General features: G+C 38.7%; 1 protein-coding gene across 1 annotated transcript; it reads right to left on the bottom strand.

The window, feature by feature from the left end:
• Positions 1 to 65: 65 nt before the first annotated feature.
• On the bottom strand, positions 66 to 23,836 carry psma3 (proteasome 20S subunit alpha 3). The gene is made up of 11 exons (XM_020516068.2): positions 23,661 to 23,836; positions 16,455 to 16,537; positions 15,179 to 15,302; positions 14,827 to 14,928; positions 12,675 to 12,748; positions 8,695 to 8,767; positions 7,930 to 7,995; positions 6,063 to 6,109; positions 2,654 to 2,721; positions 406 to 470; positions 66 to 311 (listed from the first exon to the last, which is right to left on the bottom strand). Exons 1-11 carry the CDS (start codon positions 23,679 to 23,681, stop codon positions 267 to 269), a joined length of 768 nt encoding a protein of 255 aa, XP_020371657.1. The 5' UTR covers positions 23,682 to 23,836; the 3' UTR covers positions 66 to 266.
• Between the last annotated feature and the right edge of the window lie 114 nt (positions 23,837 to 23,950).

Raw genomic sequence — 23,950 nt, 5'->3', positions numbered from 1 at the left:
CACTGGCCGACTACATTAAACTTGGCCATAATTAACAGCAGTTACATAACTCAAACACGAAATACTATTTTTAAATATAACTTAACAGGTAAGATTTTTATTTTGGTCACTGATAATAGGCATATTAAGTTGCCTTCAGATCCATTTTTACAGCATTTTGTAAAGTTCAAATTTACAGACATTAGAAAACAAGTTAACTTGATACTGTCGTTTGTTTTGAAAATGCAGCTGGTTCAAACAGTATTGTATGTTGTAAATGAAACTAACTATATGTTGTCTTCATCAGATTCATCATCTTCCTCAAGTGATTCCTAAGGATGAAAATAAGTTGGTGAGGGGAGCGTATTGTGCAAAGTGTGAAATGAGAAAAGCTATATTATGGAAATTACAAGTTTTTCCACTTACTTTGGCATATTTTTCTGCTTCCTCTTTGATGTCTTTAGGTACAAGTTCATGTCTGCCTTTTGTAACTGCCAAGAAAAGTATTAAGTTACAAAAGTATTAAAGTCTACATTTCAATCCTACTTCCCTTCTCCACAATCATGATGCCTGTCACAAAAAGTGTACATAACTTCCATAATTCATTTGATAAGTTTACTAATACTGGTCCCTTCAGTTGATTTAATTAGGTTGAACAAGTACAGGGTAGGGGGGTGGGGTGTAGAAGAGATTAAGAATGAAGAAAGATATAGCAAAGTCAAAGCATGTAGTCATTGGATATGTAAAGAAACAAAGAAGACATCTAGGGGAAGTATAAGTGGCTAAACAACAGCCATCCAAATGTGGAATACAAGGAAGAAAAGGAAGTTAGCAAAATATGAACATGCAATGGTACAAAGGAGAAAGGTTACAATCTAAAACAGTGGGCCTCAACATACAGTCCAGAAATTTGTAGTGTCTAGTGAAAGAGGTACTATTCCAGTTTGAATTAAGCTTCATTCATGCACTGCAGAAGGTCAAGGACAGAAAAGTAGAGAATTATGACATAACTGGAAACAAATTTATACTTTTGAAATAAACAGATGTTCAGCAAACCAGAGACCTAGTCTGCCTGGTATCCCGGACAGGGAATGCACCTTCTCCTTGAAGGCAGCATGGTAGCTCAGTGGTTAGCACTGTTGGCTCAGCGCCAGGGACCCAGGCTCCCTCAGGTAACTGTCTGTGGAGTTTGCACATTCTCTGTGTCTGCATGGGTTTCCTCCCATAGTCCAAAGATGTGCAGACTAGGTGGATTGGCCATGCTAAATTGCCCAGAGTGTTCAAGGTTGCCTAGATTAGGGGGATGCTCAGAGGGTCAGTCTGGACTTGTTGGGCCAAAGGGCCTGTTTCCATACTGGATGGATTTATGTTGATTCTATTTAGGAAAATTGCAATCAGATGTACAAACACAATACTAAATTGAGACACTCAGTAATTATGGAGCCTTGGCTGGTGAAAGATGTGGTAAAAGGGAAGGCACCTCCTGAAGTTGCATGAACAGAGGTACAGCAGTAACGGGAGGGGTATTGAAGTAGAAATGAAAGGGGTGATGAGCTGATATAGCTGCAGGGTGGAGCCAATGACAAATGATCTATTGAAAATAGTGACCTAGCAGGACAGAGGGTAAGGACTAGGGGAATCCTACCATGAGTTTGCAGGGGATGAGCAAAAAAAAAAGTAGAATAGCTAGGGCTCTTGATTATGTCTATCACAAAGCAGGGGAAGATATATGCAATCTGTCAAATCAGACTTGATACAAGGAGAAACCAGGAGAATGGAACAGAGCTTTACAGGAAGCACATTATGAGAAAATAAATAATCAAAGCAGTTGAGAGAGTCCATGGGCTTACAGTGAAGTTAGCTCCCTGCTTTAACCACTTAATCTTACAAGCCAATGGCTTTTTGAATAATGTACAGCAGAGGTTGAAGAATCGCACATCCTTCAAGCATACCTCTGTGGCAGTTGTCTGATGAATTAATAGCAGTTTGGAGTATTGGAGGCCTGTACTAGCTCATCAGGTGACAGTCTCCCAGAAGATCAATCCTAGTGCATCATCAGTTTGAACTGAAATCATTTAATTGAGGCTGCGAGTAAGTACAAGTTAGCCTTAACTTAGTTTTTGATCACAATTAAAATCTGGATTCAGAAAGGAAATTTGGAGCTGTGGGGTAAAAAAAGGGCCTTTACAAGTTTTTTAATATTACACGTAGCATTAACTGAACATTACTACTCCATCTCATGAACTTTATTGCCTAGATGAAGGGCAACCGATGCATGGGAACACAACCCGCAATTTCCTCCACACCACACCCCAGTCTGACCTTGGAAGTAAATCACCATTCCTTCCCTGTCACTAGGCTAAAACCCTGGAACTCCCTCCCTAAATGCACTGAAGGTTCCTACATTACCATGGACTGCAATGATTTCAGATGGTGGCTTACTACTACCACCTTCTTAGGCAATTAGGGATGGGCAACAACTGCTAAATCAGCTAACAATACTTATATTTCATGAAGGAGTTAACAATTCCTGTATAGGAACAGTCAAAAGAAATATTAATTAAAATTGCCCATGTTGGCGAAAAACAAAAGTCAAAATTAATGTCGATGTTAAATCACAAGTTATCAAAACATCACTAGACAACTTTTAGAATTAGAAAAGAAAAGACATTACTTTCTCCAACCCAGCTTAACTCCAACTCGAAGGATTTATCCTTAACTTCATCATGGACGATGTAGATTCTGAAGAGTAAATAATAAAGGGTACTTTTTTTAAAAATTGCAAAATTTCACATTGCCAAAGAGCAGCACTGAATCCTAATAACTACAGGAGGATGTGACAAGGTTAAAAATAAGGTCTGAGGTCAACCACTGAAGTCTGAAGCAAAAGAAGATACAATCAGGTAAAATACTTTAAGTCTTCACCACTGGCCAACCTAAATAACTTATTTACAAACGTAATGGACTAATTGTAGGGACATAGTATCCTCCAGTTCCACACTGGACTCCAGCATCTGCAGTTCTTCCTATCTCATAGTAAGAATAGTATTCCCTTTATTCCTTTCCTAGGTGGGGTGCCAGGGATGGAGACACTTCCTAAACCACGAGCACTGGTAACATACCACTGACGTTGAACAAATTAGTACTGCTCCATCTGGTGGCACAACTGAGAATTAAAGAATGCAAAAAATCATTTTATTTTGATAGACTATTAACTTCTAGACAGTTAATAGTAAAGACCTTAAAATTGAAACACTCCACATACATTTTTTTGTCATTGATTAGCATGCAATTGTCAATAGCCTCAGTGTGAAATCAAGCAGGGGCTGCTTAAATTTTATGTTTATTGAAGAAAATCATGTAATATTCTATGTAATTTGTGTAGGTAAATGTCATTCACTCATTGGATCTGACCCCTTGTACTTGAATACACATTTAAAACAGATGTCAAGTTACTTCTTCTCCCAGAGGGTCATCAATGCTTGGAATTCTCCAAGCTTGAGATTATGGAGGTTAACTCATTGAAAGTATTGACGAAGTAGTGTTTTTTTTTGAGACCTGGGGCAGATCAGTCATGACCTCATGGAGCAAGGCTTGAAGGGATAAATTGTACTAATCCTGCTCCTATTATGTTTTGTCCTTATAAAAATCAGGTTTCACACGTAAGTATTTTTTAAACACAGTACTGATTATTGCAGCTATGAGCCACTGTTTCTAAAACCAATGTGTTTCTCCCACCACATCATACCCTGTACTGTTCTGAAAGTAAAAACTTATATTGCTTATCTATCAGTTAGAAAATTAGCAGTAGAAGAAAAACTCCTTCATACAAAGCAAATATCTATTCTTATAAATTGTACTTCAAACCCAGAACATGCCAGTAGTACCAAGTTTTCACTTCCCACAGTCATTTCCGTGACTGGGAAGAATTCTTGAATGATTCTCTGCTGCACACCCCCAAGGTTAAATTTGGAACAGTTCTCCATTTCACCAAGAGTCTTCACATTCTGCAAAAATAGCATGTTCTCTTAAATCCGAGCTAGACTAAAACCCTGACCCCCTTAGATCAAAGTGCATTGCTAAAGCACAATATGGTTTTTTCCCTCCCTCTTATGTGCTGACTATTAAATTAGATTATGCCAGTTCAATCCTGTCAAGTTCCAACTTGCACTTAGGTCAATGAAAAACTGGATTATGCCAGTTTCCCTTTCCCAAGGACTTATCCAGTGGAAAGCACAGCTACAAAGATCAGGAATATCCCAACTTTGACCACGAGACCCAAGCAGTAGAAAAAAGTTGACCTAAACACCTTGGTTATAAAACGACAAAAAAATACCCAGCTTTCCAACTCCTGATCAGTGTCGAGTTACTGCTTTTTAATGCACATGGATACAAGGCCAGATTTGTGATGTTATAATTCACACCAAGAGATAAGTGAGGGGAAAAGATGGAGAAGTAAATTTACAAGGTTTTATCAAAATGATTAGAATTCTAATCTAGAAGTGCTTAATATTGAGATTGTTGACTTGCTCGCTTGTTTTCGTTCTACGTTTTGTCACCATGCTCGGCAATATCTTCAATGAGGCCTCCGATGAAGCGATGTTCTGCTCCATTTGGAATTTATACTGCCCAGTCCGTTATAGTGTGCAGTACCATTTCCGGTTTTGCTCTGTACGGGTTTGTATATGGGGTCCAATTCCATATGTTTGTTGATTGAAGTATGGGCAGCGGGGAAGAGAACCATACCTCTAGGAATTCCCGTGCATGTCCATGTATGGCTTGGGCTACAACAGTTACTTTGTTCCAGTTAAACTGATGGCCTTCATAGTCAGAGTGTACTCATGTTAAGGAAAGTTTGTTGTGTAGTTTTGATGCTAGCTGATCATGTGTTTGATGGCTAGTTTCCTTCCTGTCTATCCAATATAATGTTTGTGGTAGTCGTCATACGGTACTTGGTAAACTACATTGGTTCTGCATGTTGTGGGAATGAGATCTTTAATCCTTGAATGTTTTTGTCATAGTGGCTATGGGCTAGTGTGCTACCATAATTCCTAGTGGTCTTAGGAGTCTCATGTCAGTTCTGATATGTTCTTGCTGTAGGCCAGTGTGGCCAGTGTGTTAGGACGTACTGTGTCTTCCTGTTGTTGTCTGTTTTGTAGGCATCTGTGGATGAAGTTGCGGGGATATCCGTTCATAGCGAAGATTTTGTATAGGTGCTCGTACTCTTTCTTGCATAGTTCTGGCATGTTGCCGTGAGTGGTGGCCTGTTTAAATAGTGTCCTAATACAGCTTTGTTTGTGGACGTTGGGGTGGTTGCTGTTGAAGTTGAGGATTTGGTCATTGTGGGTTGCTTTCTTGTATACCAAGGTTTGGAACTCCCCGTTGGTCATACATTCAACTCTGACGTCGAGAAACGGAAGCTGATTGTTGTTTTCTTCTTTTCTCGTGAATTTAATCCCTGCAAATTTAACTGGGACAACGTAACCGTAGCAGCCCATGCCAAACATAGACATGCATGGGAATTCCTAGAGGCATGGTTCTCCACCCATAATGCAGTCAACAAACATAGAATTGGACCCCATATACAAACCCCTACAGAACAAAACCGGAAATGATACTACTCACTATAATGGACCGAACAGTATAACTTGCAAGTGGAGTAGAATAACATCGCTTCAGTCGGAGGCTCCACTGATGTCACTTAACATGTTCAGACATTTTGTCACCAAAAACAAGCCTGCTCAGCAAGCAAATCAACAACCTCACCCACAGATCTTCGCTAAAACTTTAAAGTATTTAATATTATTAAAAGATAGTAATATAAGCAAGCTGTCACAAGTGTCTTTACAGAGCAGAGCAATGTCAATCATAGCCTCTAATAGCTTGCATATTGAACAACGGATCAAAAATGTTGCATTTTTAAAGTAGTGCCCACAGGAACAGAGAAAAGAAAGAGGAAAAAATCCTATGCAGCAGGTACATTAGTCATTTAATTGGTACTAAGACATCAAGACTGTTTAACCAAAGAAACCTCAAATAGTTAGCAAAGCGTTCTAATCAATCTTGAGCAATTATAAACTTACATTTTTGCAACTTCTTTAACCACTTCCCTGCAAGTCATGTCTTTCATCTGTAAAAGCAGTTAAGAGGGAGGGGAAATAGTGAATCTTCAGTATACCCTCATTGATTGAGTACCTACACACGAGTGCCTTATCAAATGTAACTCCATTTAAAGATCCAAACAATTGGACCAGGGTACACTTGTAATTCAGCCGGTTTTGAAGTCATAAATTGACTTAGAATTCTTCACAGAAACATTCATGTCTACATTTAAATCTGGCACATTTTAAAACCTCTACTGCTAAGAGGGAGTAATTACATCATAGCCATACAATATTGTTTCATTTCCGTTATCAAAATTTGTAGCAAAGTTGACAGAAAATGATAAATAAAGTTAGGTATTTGCTATCTAGAGAACAGATATCCATTCTCAAAGTAGTCTCTTAAGCTATGTGTTTTTGGTTTTTAGAGAAAATTCAATTTCAAAATCAACTAAACTCAGGCCACTTACCTACTGTAATTAAACACTGTGGCCTCAAAAGGACAGACAACTTAAATACAGTTTCCCTCAACAGCAAACCATTGTTATGGTATACTCATCATAATGAGTAATCAATGTCATGGGAGACTTACTAATATTCATGAAAGCAATTTTAAAATGAAAAAAAATTTCATGTTATGTTGCTGATAATGACCCCAATACTATATTAAGAATACATAAGACATTTTGTCATTAACCTTTGTGCACAAGCTGCAAAGAGCCTCTTCACATCTCCTATAATAAGTCTCCTGCATTTATTCCAAAAGAGATGCCTTTGGCAAAAAAGGTAATGTTACTTAAGGAGTGTGATTTCTGAATTTATTTGGATTTTCTTTTTTAAAAAGTGGCTTTTGGATTTGGTCTGTGCCCATGAAGGCGTTTAATGATTAGCTTGTAGGTATTTCAGTAGGTGGTTTTTTGTTTTTTTTTTAAAACAATAGCTGTGTGTTTTTGGAGACTAACTGAAATTTGTTTACATTGGAAGAGATTATACGATCAAATAATAAAAGGTTATGCATTAAGTTTTTTAGCATAGAAGATCAGAGATCATTTTTTCCTCTTTAATTAGAGAAAACACCCCATACCTTGGACATAAGCTTTTGGGTTTCAGTTTAGCAGGTTTGCAGAAGTCTTGGCTGAAGTTGGACATATAAAACAGTTGCCCATGATAAAAGGGGAGATGGTTTAGAACGGTGAAGAAATGGGTTACTTCAGCATAAGCAGTTTTGTTTGAAGCTTCTAGACCAGAAGTGTTTTGTTACAATCCTGAAGATATGAATTCGAAGTTCAGATTCTCAGGATGAGGAATTGAAGTCACACTTGAATTAAGCCCAACACGTCAGGAGAAGGGAATAACAGTGTAAAGGAATGCTTTTGGGATTAACTGGTTTGTAACTTACCAAGTGTTTCCAAATCTTTAAACCTGTTCTGTGTAAATAGCTTTGGTTATCGTTTTATCTTCACTTCTTTTGCATAATAAACTTAACTTTATTGTTAAACCCAAATCTGTTGGATTGGGTATCTGTTTTTATTACTATGAGTTGTTTAAGTTTGTTTCATTAATACCAAAAAAAACTTGATCCAAACCAGATTTCAGTCTGGGAACGGATATGTCAATAAACTCACTCTCACACACTCAGCATATTATACTTTTAACACCTTCAAACTACAACATGCATCAAGATCAAACATCAACATCAGAATCCAAACAAAAAAAAAATCTTCCTTTGATCTGGCAGTTGAGCCAATCTAACCCAACAAATATGCCCAAAACGTCACCTCAGTAGTTTGTTACCATATGCTTGCATTTCATTTCTTTACGTTGAATTCATTTCAGATTTATGGCTTACCTGCAGCTTCTCAATCTCTGTTTTTGCAGCTTCTTTAGCTTTTCCAATTGCACAACCCCAGTAACCCTACCAATATAAACAAAATTCTAACCACAAAATATTCCAGTATAAATGCAGAAAAAAGAAAATCAGTCATTAACAAGAAGTTACATAGTAAACAATCTTTCCAAGACCAAAGAAGTCTCTCAAATAGTAGCTTAGTAGAGACAATTTATCTTGCAAGGCACAGATTACAGACAGTTACACCAGGATAATAATCTATCCCTGTTCTCACAAACCTCCAAGCTGCTGACACCTCAACTGAAATAAGAGTTCAGATGGGTGTGCACTAATTTCTGTGATGAAGCAAACTAAATGTTTAAACATAGTGCATTTACGCTGCAAGAATGGCACCGTTTCAATTGCCAAACTATCATTAAATCTGCAATGTAAATTTGGTGTCAGGATCCAACAAAAAAACTTGAATAGAGCAAGGTGAAGCAAGAAGCCAAATTTCAACCAGCCTTGATGTGACGCAATGATCCCATGTCAAACCAGGTTTAAGATATTCAATATTGGACAATTTAGTTTTGAAGTTATGATTATGCAGATTTAAGCTAATACAAATATCTGCGAATTCGTCCCATAACTATTTAACAGGATGTTAACAGTTATGGAAGTTTAATTAGTATTTACTAACTTGTTTTAAAGCCATTTCTTATAGTCTGCCGACAGTAAATTCCAGAAAAAGTCAGCCAGGCATCATGTTCATGGACAGGTACTTACGTGGGACACTCCTGAAGGGTCAATCATGTACATCTGAGCTCCATCATCTTGATCATAAGACCCCATTATAAAGCTACGAGGAAACAAAATTTCTAAACAAATTTGCATCACAGATTTTCACCTTCAATAAAAAGGTACCCATAAACAATGGGTAAAAACAATGCAGGTAAAGCTACTTCACAGCAAGAGCAAAGGAGATGTACAAGTGTAGAGAGCACCAGAGGTTCAAAATATGCCATGGAGAGTACAAAAGAAAATGAGCATAAGAACTGAGCGAGACAGCAATTATAAATAGTTCAGATTGCAAGAGCTCCAGTCTGTAGGTTCATGGTCCATGGCCAGAAAGAAAACGTGATGTGGCCTCACAGGGAAGTAGGCAGGTGACTGGGTGGGGAGCTTTTCATATTTCTTTGATCTAACCTATGGAATTTCAATGGAGGAAAGTAGAAAATTATTTGAAATAAAATAAACACCAGTGGGTCTTGAAGTACAATTTAATCAAGAAATTAATTCATTAATTAAACTGTAAAAATGGTTTGGCAGGTGATGTATCACAGGTACAGTACATGGAAATCCATTAACACCAAAGCAATCCCAAGAAAACTCAATGCCTGTGGCTTAAAGAACTCTGGCTCAGAATTAATCAGCTAGAATCTGACTTGGACACCTACAGCTGGAGGGGTAAAGTGACCCATACACTTTGTTCCATGAGGCAACTGCACACCTTGAGGTGAGGATCTTCTAATTTAGTCCATGGTTAGGGATAGGAGGGTGTGACTGAGTGAGCAAGTATGAAAGATAGTGAAAGAAGCATTTTAGCCTTAGCCTCTGCAATCATTCAACAGATTTGAAGGTTCTTGTGGAGATAAGAATGGTGACTACGAAGCAGATGATTAAAACAGAGCATTGCACTATAATACAGGAAGCAACTCAATGGTCTGGGGTATAGATAGTTCACCGTAGCCAGGAGTGACAGTTCAGTTGACTGCGTGCATGGGTTCAGAACACCTACACAGGGCTGGCAAGGAACTTGCAGGAGGAGGAAGGAGACCTGTCTACATGTTGTGGTCCATGCTGGAACGAACCACCTGCATAGGTGAGGGGGGAAAGAATTAAAAGGAACCTGAAAGGCAACTTGTTCCACACAGACAGTGGTGCATGTATGGAATGAGCTGCCAGAGATGGTGGAGGTAGGTACAATAATACATTTAAAAAGGCACCTGGACAGGTACAGGAATAGCCAAGGTTGAGACAGATACAGACTAAATGCTGGCAAATGGGACTAGATCAATTTAGAATATTTGGTCGGTGCAGACGAGCTGGTCCGAACGGTCTGTTTTTGTGCCGTGTAACTGACTCTAATTGGGAGAGAGGTCCTCTTTAGGAATATGAGCAACTGAGGGCTAAAATTTAAAAGGAAACTCAAAGGTAATGAGCTCTAGATTATTACATAGCTGAGCAGATGATTGGGACAGGGCAAATAAGATTAGGAAGTTTAATGCAGGGCTCTAAGATTGGAGAGGAGAAATAGTATTTGATTCAATACTGGGGAAAACAGTTGTTGTACTTTTTGGATAGGCCCATATGAACCATGCTGGGACCAGTGTTCTGGCGTGTTATATAACTCTGTAATAGACAGGGCTTTAAACTAAAGAGTTGAGAGAGGGATCACCAGATGGACAAGTGAAAGGAAAGGGACAATGCAAGAGATAAAGATAGCAATAATGGTAATATAAGAATTTGCCAGGAAGAGACAGAGCATACAAACTAGAGTGCAGTGGAAGAAAAGAGGTTGTAAGATTAGTAAAATGGATGGAACAAAGATTTTCTGAATCAGTGTAATATTCATGACAACAGATGGATTATCAACTCAAATAGAAATAAATATGTGTGACCTGAGCCATTACAAAGACATGGCTGCACTTCGACCAACGTTAGGGCCTGCATTCTCAAGGGTACTGGAAATTTTGGAAGCGTAGGAAACTAGGAAAATATGGTGGAGTAGCTCTATTAAGGGTGACATTTGTATAGTAGTAAAAGATGGCCTTTGTTTTAAAGTTCAAGTTGTATAATAGATTGGAGTACAAATAAGAAATAGTCAAGTTAAAGAGTCACTTGTGAAAGTGGTTAATAGAAGCCCAACAGCAATTACAATAAAGAGGGTACACTGGAAGAAACAATGAGGGTTTTTAAGAAAAGGTACAGCAATAGTGGGTGATTTTAAATTACATATAAAATTGGATGAAATAGTAATGGTAGCCTGGAGTGTTTTTTAGAACAATTTATTTGAGCAGCATGTTCTAGAACCAGAGCAGGCTATTCTCAGCCTGGGAAATGTACAATCAAATACAATTAATTAGCGACCACATAGTAAAATGATCATAACAAGTATGCAATTCAGTCATGTTTTTAAAGAAAACAGTAAGATTTTGAGTAGGTCATGACATTACACAATTTTTAAAAACAAGTGAGGGCAAAGTTAGAATATGAAAGAAAGCTAGCTAGAAAGAAAATCTTATAGTCTGGAGTGACAGGTTGGTGGGGGTCACAAGTATTCTTGGGGGTGGGAATGCGTGTTTGCAGTTGTATGAACCAAATATATAGTCTGGAATTAAGACTGTGCATTTAATAGTTACTCTGGAAAAGTTAAAATTTATTTACTAATTTCATCAGAACTCTCAATTCTGATTTTGGATGGTTCCAGGAAAAGGGGAATTGCCCAAAAGAATCTTCAGTTCCTGGTTCATTCCTGCTGCAATGGCATTCTGCAGGATTCCCATGAACAACTCCTATCTATGCGTAGACAATGACTGTCTGGTCATCAGGAAATCTGGGCCTGTATGACTTCGGTAGGTAAAGTGTGAACAGGACAGAAAAAATCCGCAAAAGGGATTTGGAAACACGAGTGGAGAAAAATTTGGCAGAAATAGCACAATGTTGGAAAGTGTGAACTTCTGATTTGGCAGAAAGACTAAAATGAAGAGAATGGAGAATTCTGCAGCATCATGTGATCTGGTTGTCAGATACATGACTCAAGTTTGGTATGCAGCTGAAGCAAGTTATGAGGAAGGCAAATGGAATGAAGACCTTTAAAGCAAAGGGAATTAAAATATCAAAGTAGGGAAATTTTGCTACAGTTGTACAGGCTGTTGGTGAGGCCACATTTGGAGTACAATATACAGTTTTGGTTTCCTTACTTAAGGGAGGATACAATCACATTAGAGATAGCAAGAACTGCTGATGCTGGAGGAACACAGCAGGCCAGGCAGCATCAGATCAGGAAAGTTGACATTTTGGGTCAGGACCTTTCTTCCAAAATCTGAAGAATCACATTAGAACCAGTTCAGAGCAGATTCACTCAACTGATTCTTGAGCTGAAATGGTTATCTTGTGGGAAGGTTGGATATATTGGGTTTGTATCATTGGAGTTTAGAAGAATGAGTGATGAACTTCTTGTGAGATAAGACAACCCTGACGCGACTTGACAGGATGAATGCTGAGAACATGTGCCCCTAACAAGGAGATCAGAACTAAGGGATAGAGTTTAAAAATAATGGGGGCTCACATTTATGATAGCGATAAGAAATATTTTCTGTCAGAAGCTGGGGAGTTCTCTTCCCTAGACAGGAGTGAATACAGGGTCATTAAATATTTTTAGCACCGAGTTAGATGGATTCTTCATTGACAAGTCAGAAAAGACAACTTAAGGCCACAAACTTAAAGGCAAAGCAGGCTCAAGGTGCCAAATGGTATACTCTTGCTACTAATTCATACTATGTAAGTAATGCAAAATGTTTGGCAGAGCATAAAATGTCAGTGGCTTGCACATTTCACTGATAGTCAACAGGAGACTATAATTCCACACAATCTTCAAGCTCTTCATTCATATTCTTCTCTCCCACACACCCACACCTTAGAGTAACTGTATAAAATACATTATAGTCTTCAGAATGCTAGCAATAATTTTACAATAAAATTACCTGCTTCCAAATGGCCGCACTGCACTATACAATGTGTAAGCATGGACATACATTGCCACTCTGTCTGCCAGATGCTAAAGGAAAAAAATGTTTAAAAAAAAAAAAAAAACAACTTAACACTTGTGATAGCCTTCCATTACATCACTATTCTACATTTGCCCGAAGACCTTGTTTCTATCAAATATAAAATTTGCATTTTAAAATTTTAGTAAATGATAAACCTTTAAACACTTGCAAAATCTTTGAGAATGTACCAAGTATAACAAATTTTCTGCTTATAGACTCAAATTACAGGGATAAACAGACAAAATACATGCAATTGATGCTTCAGATTTTTAAATACATTGTTTTTCATTCAGCTTTTTCTTAACTTTTACAAACTATTGTTTGAATGGGTTGGATAATGGAGGAAAATCAGGAAACATACAAAACTTCAAATTTTTCTGGAAAACTTTCAGTTTGATTCTGTCAATCTGTTTGGTCTTTTTTATTAAGAAAAATACCGTAAAATTCATAAAGTTTTTTATCAAATAAAATTATATAAAAAGATTGATAATTTCTCTATTCACTATTTTTATAGGTTAGTAAATTTCAGTTACAAAAATGTGAGATGATGATAATGTCGGTTGAGTAAATAACCCATTAGTGTAATCTGCAACCTCCAGCCCAAACTCTTGGCTCCCTCCAGTGGTAGAATCCTATGGTTATTAGGAACTATTTTTCCAAAGTTGCCATTTTTGAAATACAAGTTGGCATAATGTCAGCAGGGAACATGTTCAAAAGGCCACTGTAGCATAGCCACTCTTGCACATGTCTATGTCTGGCAAGTACATTTTAGACAGAGGTTGCTGAATATCAATCATAAGTGGTGAAATTTTTGAAATAAAGTCATTCCTTTCTTCTCATCCCATTTCATCTACCTTCTTTCCTTTACCAAATACTAAAACGTCAAGGCTAATTGTCATATATTCACTACCTACATTCTCCAGTTGCTGTACAGCCCTCCCAGGTCTGTGCGCAATAGCACGTGTGGAAACCAGAAGTGACTACCTCTCGTGCATGGCCTCTTGGAGCAGTTGTGCATCTTAGAGGGAATATTGACTACAGAGATCTTAGCATTGGCCAGTTTATTTTTCTAGAGTTTTGGCAAAGATCTGTAGCTCGGGTTATGGGTAAGATTGTGGACTTGCTCGCCCAGACATTTCGTCACCATGCTAGGTGACATCATCAGTGGAGCCTCTGATTTTGAAGCGGTGTTATTCTACTCCGCTTGGAATTTATACTATCTGGTCCGTTATGGTGAGTAGCGTCCTTTCCGGTTTTGATCTGTATGGGTTTGTATACGGGGTCCAATTCTATATGTTTGTTGATTGCATTACGGGTGGAGAACCATTCCTCTAGGAATTCCCGTGCGTGTCCATGATTGGCTTGGGCTGCTATGGATGCGTAATGCAATCAACAAACATATAGAATTGGACCCCATATACAAACCCATACAGATCAAAACAGGAAAGGACGCTACTCACCACTAACGGACCAGACAGTATAAATTCCAAGTGGAGTAGAATAACACCGCTTCAAAATTGGAGGCTCCACTGATGATGTCACCTAGCATGGTGACGAAATGTCTGAATGAGAACATGCCAGCTCAGCAAACAAGTCAACAAACTCAGTTTATTTTTCTTCCGTCGTGCCTACTTTTGTCCATTTCCTTTCTGCTCCTACCTTAATTATAAAATTCTAGCCATAGACAATCTATTTCATTAAACTTTTTTTAATTTTCTGATTTGTAGGAAGGGACCATCACCAGTTAGGCCAGCATTGATTGTCTGTCTCAAATTGCTCATTTCAAATTGTCCTTAAGGTGGTGGTGGTGAAGAACTGCCCTTGAACAGCTACAGTCTAAGTGGTATGGGTACATCCACAGTGTTGTTAAAGAGGAAGTTCTACGGTTTTGCCCCAGGGATAGTGAATTAACGGTGAAATAGTTCCATGTCAGGATGGTGTGTGGTGATATGGCAGAAAATAAAATCACTGAGCAATTTAATTGTTCTATATTTAAACACTAAAGCTTAATCTAGTGACATGTTGTGCAATTTACCTTTACAAATATTTAAAGTTGAAATAAAACAGTGCTAAATAGATCTCATACCCTCAATGGAATATCATATCCATAATTAGATCTAAAGTTGGAAGCTTCTTCCCTTGCAATATCAGTAAGGGACCGTGCATCTGCCAGAAGACCTGCAACTGCCTGCAAAATGAAAAAGTTGCTTATACTAATGTCCATTTAAAATACACTGAAATCAAAATATACAGATATACTGTTGTAGTAAGATAGTTAAAATATGCAATGATCCATTCAGTATCTATTCTTCCTACAGAAGAGATCTTTGTACACTAGGTCAGTGTACAACAATTTTCTTGAGCTACAAAGCTTGAGTGAAATTAAAACCAAAAAAAAAAAATGGCATTTTTGGGGAAGGCTGTTTATAAAATCTTACCATTCCTACATGACGATCGATGTTAAATATGCGTTTGTTGGAGCCCTGTTCATATAGTTTAGAAAGGACCAGTTTCTCTACTCCAAACACTACTCCATCTTTACACCTTATCCCAATAGCTGTGCTGTGAAATTAAATTGAAACAACACATTAAATACTGAATTCAATAAGAGAAAAGGTGAAGTAGTTATGATCACAAACATTTGTGCATTTAGAGGGTTGAATTCTCAGTTTATAACCGTTTCTGCTTTATTACTTCTAAATATATGAAACTTTTTTTAAACCATGAAAATTATGTATCATGGCCTTAAAGCTAATTCATTTCTAGATTTATGATAGAGGTATGGGTGAATGGCGAATAACTCCGATTTATTGCTATTGAGGGTGTAGATATGCTCGCTGAGCCAGTGGGTTTGGTTGCAAACGTTTCATCACCCTGCTAGGTAACATCATCAGTGCACTTGCAGTGAAGCATTGGTGCTTTGTCCCACTTGTTATTCATATGCCTCGGTTTGCTGGAGTGGTTGGTATTACTTCCAGTTTTGTTTCTCAGGTGTTTGTACGTAGGGTCTAATTTAATGTGTTTGTTGGAGGAGTTCCAGTTGGAATACCAGGCCTCCACGAATTCTCTGGCAAGTCTGTTTGGCTTGTGCAATTATGGCGGTGTTGTCAAAGTCGAACGTGTCCCTCGTTGTCCATGTGTAGTAAGACAAGTGAGAATTGTTCGTGTCCCTTGGTGGCTAGTTGGTGTTCATGTATCCTTATTGTCAATTTTCTTCCGGTTTGGCCTATGTCGGGTTTCTCTCAATCCTTGCATGGTACTTTGTCTATTACCCCAGTTTTGCTGGTTTTGGGTATGGGATCCTTTACATTCATCAGGAGCTGTCGTAGGGTGGTTGTCAGTTTGTGGGCTATTCTGATACTTAGGGGTCTGAGTCATCTGTGGTCATCTCGGAAATGTCCTTGATGAATGGTAGGATGATTAGTGAGTTGATTGCCCACACTCCTCATCCACAACCAGAGCTACAAATCTTCTTGAAAAATTGTTGCTATTATTTAGTACACATTTGACAATGACAAATTCACATTTGGAGTTGATGCATACACAATTGATTCTCATGTGAATAACGCACAAGTATTAATTAAATGCCATCATACTCCAGAAAGAAATCAACATGCAGAAATAACCACAAGACTAGCTAAACCTCACTGAAGACTGTAAAAATGTACGCTTTCCACAAGAAAATTTTTTCTGCAATAATGACAAATTCCTTACCTACTGTTTTCTACAGCTTTCATTGCATATTCAACCTGGAATACTCGCCCATCAGGAGAGAAGGTGGAGGCTGACAAATCATACTGGAAATTAAAACCAAATCAAAAATATTATACAGCCATAAATAGTGCAAAAATAGTAAGCTTTACAAGTAAATTCAGTTGACATTAAGTTCAAAAATGTTTACAAAAGTACAAATGAGGCCATTTGGCCCAACTAGTCTGTGCTGCTTTTTATACTCCATTCATGCCTCTTAATCTAGCTACTTCATGTCAGTCTCAACACCTTTTTATTCCCTTTTGAAATCATATACTCATCTAAAGTCAGATGTGTATAGCACAGAAAAAGGCTAGTCCAAAAAAAAACACCTAACTTTTCTAATCCTATTTCCAGCATTTGGCCCATAGCCTTGTATACCTTGGCATCACAAGTGCACATCTAAATACTACTAAAATGTTAGGAGGAGATTTCTGCATCTACCTTTATAGGCAGTGAGTTCCAGATTTCTATCATCCTCCAGGTGGAGGGGTAAAAACCTTCCCCTCAAGTCTATGCCTCTCCACCAAGGGGATAATTTCTTCCTGTCTCTGCTTCTCAATTTTATATATCTGAATCATCAAACCCCTTCCCCAACTGGCACCGCTGCTCCATGGAAAACAAATCTCAGTCTTCAGCTAAATCTTTTCAAATCAGGCAACATCATGGCAAATCTCCTCTGGAATCACATCCCTCCTATCAACATGGAATCCTGAACCACCCACAATACTCCAGTTGTGGCCTGCCCAACTTTTTATAAAGTTCCAGTATAGCACCTTTGTTCTTATACTCTGTGCCTCGGCTAATAAAGGTTGAGGGTATGCCATAAGCCTTCTTAACCATATTATCTGCCTGCCCTGCTACCTTCAGAGACTGGTGGACATGCACTCCAAAGTCCCTCCAATCCCCGACAGTATGCAAGCCTTGATCGCCATTTTGGTTGTCCTTCCCACAGCCTTTCACCTTATATTGTTTGTACGTGCTGGCTAGGAGCAATGTTTGTTGGTTCTGCTTCTTGAGCGCTACTACATTTCTCTTGTACATATTCCTGCATGTGCTTTCTTAAGACGCAGTAAATAATCCAGTAATCTATATTTTTTGGTGGGTCGATGTCTCTTACTGCAAATCTAGTTTAATGTGAGCCAGATATCTTGAGGCAGAGATTTCTTGCAGATTTAGCAGCCTGGGGCAGTCTCACTCTGTCCACAAATGCCCAAATGCTGCATCGCAACATATTGATGCCTTAATTTGTATCATATTTCTCTTCAAATCAAGAAAAGGTTAAAACTCAACATGATTTTGTGGATATCATGTCGCTATATATGTATGTAATAGTTAATAGATGGTAATCAGCCGGAAGAACTCTGACAATCCCTCAAGAACTACTTTCATTTAGCCTTAACCTTTAGCACAGTGGCACAAGAGCATTACCAATATTCAATAATGAACCATATACAGATCTATGAATACAATTAAGTAAAACTCCAAAACAAAAAACCCTAATAGGCTTTCTGCCATTTTCAATCTGCTCCACCATTCAACAAGATTACAGCTGATTTGATCTTGACTTTAATTCTACCTTCCTTACCTGTCTTTATCCCTCCAATCAATCCATATTATTGATTTCCTCATCAATATCTCAATACATTCACGGCTAATAACTTTCCCGGTTCTCAGGAGGGAGTGAATTTCGTTTATATGGCCCTCAGAAGAAATTCTTTTAATTTTAAAGTTAGAAGACTTCTTATATTCTGTCCCCACACTTCTAGATTCTCCCATGAGGGGAAATATTCTCTGAGCAATTAACTAATTGTACATAACTTAAAAACCTGGCCTGAAGAGCACAATGAGGCTATAACATTGCTGCAACTACTCATCTCTGCATAGAGAAATCTAACCCACTTCTCACCAGCAACACTTTTGTTATAGTGTTAATACAAGCACGGAGCCATCTGCTTGAAGATGGAGAACCTGCAGGTAATCATAAAAGTTCCACAACACTATTTGGAAAAAAACAGAACTGGCAAGTTCATCCAAAGCCCCCTCAACATCACAAAGATAACTAAAGTAAAATTCTACAGATACTGGAAATCAAAACAAAATAAACATCTGCAAGATATTTCTAACTTTCCTCAGTTCCAAAAAGTCAGCAAGTTGGTGTGTTAACACTGTTCCACTCTACAGGTGTCTGACCTGCTGAGAATTTCCAACATTTTCATATCACAAGTTATGAGAATGTAAAATGGCTGACTATTTCAACATTACAATACTGTTGGGCTCTTGTGGTGCAGTAGTAGCATACTTGAAACTGAGTCTTCTGGCCTAGAGTTAAGTCTCAGCTGTCACAACAGATCTGACCAGGTTGACTAAAAAATACCTAATACAATAACTATTTCAAAAAGAACTTAAATGGCTGTGAAGTTCTTTGGCACATGAAATATGTTATTCAGCAAAGCAATTTCACTTGTACAAAGGTTGAGCAAAGGATTTCTGTGCAATATCATGGTCAAGTTTTATTCCTCAACCAAAGTCACCCAAAATGCAGACAGACAATCTGCTCATTAATCACGCTGCTAACTATGGAACATTACTTGTACAAGTCAGCTGCCAAATTTTCTGCATGACAACAATGAATACATTTCAAAGGCACATCACTACCTGTAAACATTTTGGGACTTCAACAGGTCAAACTGCTAAATAAATACAAGCTTTTTATTTCAAAGACAAATTCTTAGTAAAAATAAATTACAATAAATTAAAAATATGTACTGTACTTATACTGTTAAAATGCTTTCCAAGATATTGAGGTCTACAAAATCATGAGAGGTATAGACAGGGTGGATAGCAAGAAGCTTTTCCCCCCCCCCCCCCCCCAAAGTGGGGGACTCAATTACTGGGGGTCACGATTTCAAGGTGAGAGGGGAAAAGTTTAAAGGGGATATGTGTGGAAAGTTCTTTACACAGAGGGTGGTGGGTGCTTGGAACGCGTTGCCAGCAGAGGTGGTAGGGGCGGGCATGATAGCGTCATTTAAGATGTATCTAGACAGATACATGAATGGGCAGGGAGCAGACGGATACAGATCCTTGGAAAATAGGCGACAGGTTTAGATAGAGGATCTGGATCGGCGCAGGCTTGGAGGGCCGAAGGACCTGTTCCTGTGCTGTAATTTTCTTTGTTCTTTGAGACACTCCTGTAACGAGATCTTCAAAACACAGAAATACAATATTGTGGCCACAAGAGGGGCCTGGTTCTAAGAAGGACTAGACTAGGTATTAAATATTTCTGGATACAAGGTGATGGAGAAAGGTAAGGGAAGGACAAAAAGGAGGAATTGTGACAGTATTAAGGAGATAGAGGGTGTTCTGCAGGGGTCAAGTACAGAAACTATTTTGCCAGAGCTAAGAAAACTTAAGTGCCATTACATTGTTCAGTATAGTTTGTCAAACACTAGTATGAACAATATAGAGGGATCAATTTGTAAGGAAATTTCAGAGAAGTACAAAAATGTTAGAGTATCTATGAAAGGGAACTTTAACTCCAATATAGACTTTGGTAGTACAAGTAATAGTGCAAAGAGCAAACAGTGGCAGGAGTTGGAGTGTGCTGAGGAGGTTTTCTCCAACAATCTTTCTTCCAAACAAGTGAAAAAGAAAACATTGTTGGACCTAGTTCTTTGAAATGAAATAAGCCAAGTGTCTGTAAGGGAACAGTGATCATATCACAACGTTTAGGCATGCTACGGAAAAAGACAAGGAATGAGAATTGGGGAAGAGCAAAGTTTAATGGGATGAGAATGAATGTGTTCCCAAAAAAAAAACTAAAGTCGAAGATTCACAGCAAAACTTCAACTAAGCAATAGGTTATCTTTAAAAAGATGTTAATTAGGATACAGAAAAAGCACATTCCCATGGGGGAGAAAGGTGGGGTAAACAAATCCCGAACTCCCTGGATGACGAAAAAGAAAGATAGAAAAGAAAAAGGTGCATACGTTATTTTCTCACATTGGTGGAAGAATCAAAAGCGACAGGACACAGATCAAAGATTATTGGCAAAAAAAGCAATGTAACATGCATTGTCATTAAAATGTGAAATGTACTGCTTGAAAGTATGGTGGAGGCAGATTCAATCATGCTCTTCAAATAAGATTTGAATCATTATCTGAAGAAAGAAAAATTGCATTGTCATAGAGAAGAGCAAGGCACAGACTTGACAGACTTAGATGTATCCATTGTTTGTGATTTTTTGCTCTCCACTTGTTCTAAAGTTGTGCTTACTGAGTATACAATCTTACATAAGAAATAGGAACAGGAGTAGGCCTTTCAGCCTGCCCACCATTCAACATCATGGCTGATATGCCCCAGGCATCAACTCTTCTTTCGTGCCAGCTCCTCATTGCCCTCAAATGCTCAATATTTAAACTAACTACTTGCAGTGATCTAACTTCCACAATTCTGAGGTAGAGAATTCCAGTCAGTCACTACCCTCTAGACTAAGAAATTTACTTGCATCTCAGTTTTAAATAAATGTCCCTAGTTCAAGTTACCCCACTGCTGGAAACAACTTCTCGACATCTATTTTGTTGAAACATACACAATTGAGGGGATTCAATAAGATCAACCATCATTTTTCTGAACTCTAAACGTCTAATCCGTTTAGCTGTTCTTAATAAGTCAGTCAACCCCTTCATTCCAGGAATCAGTTTTTTCAATGCCAGTACATCCCACCTGATAGTCAGGGACCAAAATGATGCAGTATATCCCAGGTACAGCCACACCAAAACCCTACTTACGTATAAAGGCCTCCCTATTTTTAAACTCTAATCCCCTAGCAATGAAGGCCAAAATTCCATTTGCCTTCTTAATTAGGTGCTGCACCCAGATGCAAACTACTTATATTTTATGCACAAAAGCACCCTGATCCCCCTGTTGTGTACATTTTTTGGGAGTCTCTTCCATTTAAAGAGTTTTTTTTTAATTCTTCCTACCACTCTAAACATTAAAGTCCATCTGCAAGATTCTACCACTCACTCAACCCATCAGCCCTTGATAGTTTAGCACAATCCTCCAGATCAGACTCTGACCAGGAGGGCTATGGAACATTTCTTCATGAATCCTTGACATAGGGACCACGTTCCACTGAATACAGTACAAGCCATGTTATGAAAATATAGTAGATTATGAATGTTGATTAATTATTGATGCTTCGTCCCTAAACATCAACCAAGAAATCCTAGGGTGGGCGAGTCCAAAACTTGAGGGCATAGGTTCAAGGTGAGGGGAAAAATTTAAAAAGGACCCGAGGGGTAACTTTTTCACAAAGTGGGTGGTGCGTGTATAGAATAAGATGCCAGAGGAAATGGTGAAGGCCGGTACAATTACAACATTTAAAAGGCATCTGGATGGGTGTATGAATATGAAAGATTTAGAGGGATACAGGCCAAATGCTGGCAAGTGGGACTAGGTTAGATTAGCATGTCCGGTTGGCATGGACGAGTTGGTCTGAGGGATCTGCTTCTATGCTGTATGACTATATATCCAGATTCCTCTACAGACTATTTATATTTTTGTCACAACATACCTTCGCATCTTTTTAGTATCAGTAGGAAATCAATACATTCTGTCCCCACCAAGTCATTAATATAGATAGTAAATAATTGAGGAAAAGGACTGATCCTTGTGGCACTCCTCGTTCTGTTGACAAATCCATAATCTGTGTAAATACACTACCCTTAATACCATGAAGTCCCATCTTATGCACCTGGGGCAGCATAGTGGCTCAGTGGCTATCCCTGCTGCCCCAGGTGCACCAGGGACCTGGGTTCAATTCCAGCATCAGGTTTGTTTGTTTTCCCCTTCTCTGCACGAGTTTCCTTCGGGTGCTGCAATTTCCTCCCACAGTCTAAAGATGTGCAGGTTGGGTGGATTAGCCATGGGTAACACAGGGATAGGGTGGATGGGCGAGTGGGTGAGTCTCGATAGGATGCTCTTTGGAGAGCTGATGTGGACTTTTTGGGCCGAATGGCCTGTTTCCACAATGTACCGATTCTATAACATCTATGGCAATAATCTTTTATACAGCACCTTATCAAATGCCCTCTAGAAACCCAAAAACACCACCTCCCAGTTCTCCTTTATCAACTCTGGTGGTTATATCCATAAGAACGCTGGCAAATTTGTCAGCCATGACCTTCCTTTCACAAATTTATGTTGACTGACTGCATTAATAAATAAATAGAATGACCGCAAACCAACATAAGTCTTTAAACAAACAAACTGTTATCCTTTCAGCAAACACCTGATCTTACTTTTCTTTAAAAAAACTAAAAACGAGAAAATGCTCACATCAGACAGTATCTATGGAGAGAGAGTTAGTGTTTCAGGTCGACATTACCTGAACTCTCATTACTCTCTACACAGATGCTGTCTAAAATCTGGATGCATTTGAGTTAAGTATTTCCAGGCTTTTTAAAATTTCAGATTTCATCAAGAGTATTCTGTTTTTCGTTTTTGTTTTCTTTTGTTCATTAGTCTTGGATGATAGCAAACTTACAACACTCTAGAACAATCTATTGGAAGTAGGGAGGGGGGAAAAACTGATAAATAGGGCTCTCCTGAATTTATATACAAAATTATTAAACGAATTGGTAACACGTTTTAAAACGTGAGCTAAATGTGAATTAACGCAGAATTTACAAAATGAAGTGATATACAAACTAGTCATAAAGAAAACTCACGTCAAAGTCAAAGACCCAGCTATCTTCCCGTACGCAGATGTTTTCAACGTGAAAAGCAGCGAACGAGCAGGAAGCCGCTTTCTGCCGAGATCCCAATTTGAAAATGAAAGCCACCACCGAACTCGTCCCTCGCCAGTACTTTCGCTTTGACTGTGGAGGCTCCCGGTGACTCAGCAGTTCCACCGCAACCGATGTCTCCACTCCATCATGAAGGTGCTGAAAACTTACCAGGCCCCAACACAACCAGCCGAGCCGCCCGTTAGTAGATACCTCTCGCGTTCCTTCGGGCACAACTACCGCCCGGTTCCCCGCGGCCTAACTCCCAAACTGGGGAGGAGGCTGAAAACCAGTCCTGCTTAGTTAAGTATCTCAGACTGAAATCGCACCTGATTGCTAAACCATTTAAGAGGCAGGCCCGCAGAATTTTCCTACTCACCCCAGTACCGATGGAGCTCATTCCGAACCGAACTTTACCGGCAGCAACAACACACGTTCAGCCTTCCTCTCCACACCACCAATAACACGCCTTCTGACTGGACAAATCCTGCACCCCGCTTCACCAATCAGCAGCGTCTATTCCGCGCTCGACCCATGCGGATTCCCCGTATGAAGAGAGTGTGCTGTCTGTGACTGTGAATATCAGTGACTTGCTTTATCCTTGTATCCCTTTGTTATGTCGTTATGTTATTCGTTAAAAAAAAAACTAGGAATTAATTATTTTGAAAA

The sequence above is a fragment of the Rhincodon typus genome, chromosome 8 (assembly GCF_021869965.1).
Source record: "Rhincodon typus isolate 14 chromosome 8, sRhiTyp1.1, whole genome shotgun sequence".
Taxonomy (NCBI): Eukaryota; Metazoa; Chordata; class Chondrichthyes; order Orectolobiformes; family Rhincodontidae; genus Rhincodon; species Rhincodon typus.
Note: the sequence above shows the minus strand (reverse complement) of the source record. Positions and strands in the feature narration are given on the sequence as shown.

Excerpts from the sequence above, each read along its gene's own strand:
- psma3 (XM_020516068.2), bottom strand. The coding sequence starts at position 23,681 with ATGAGCTCCATCGGTACTGGG. Across the intron at positions 16,538-23,660 it reads TGAGCTCCATCGGTACTGGG|TATGATTTGTCAGCCTCCAC; the intron begins GTGAGTAGGAAA and ends TTTAATTTCCAG. Across the intron at positions 7,996-8,694 it reads ACCCTTCAGGAGTGTCCCAC|GGTTACTGGGGTTGTGCAAT; the intron begins GTAAGTACCTGT and ends TTATATTGGTAG.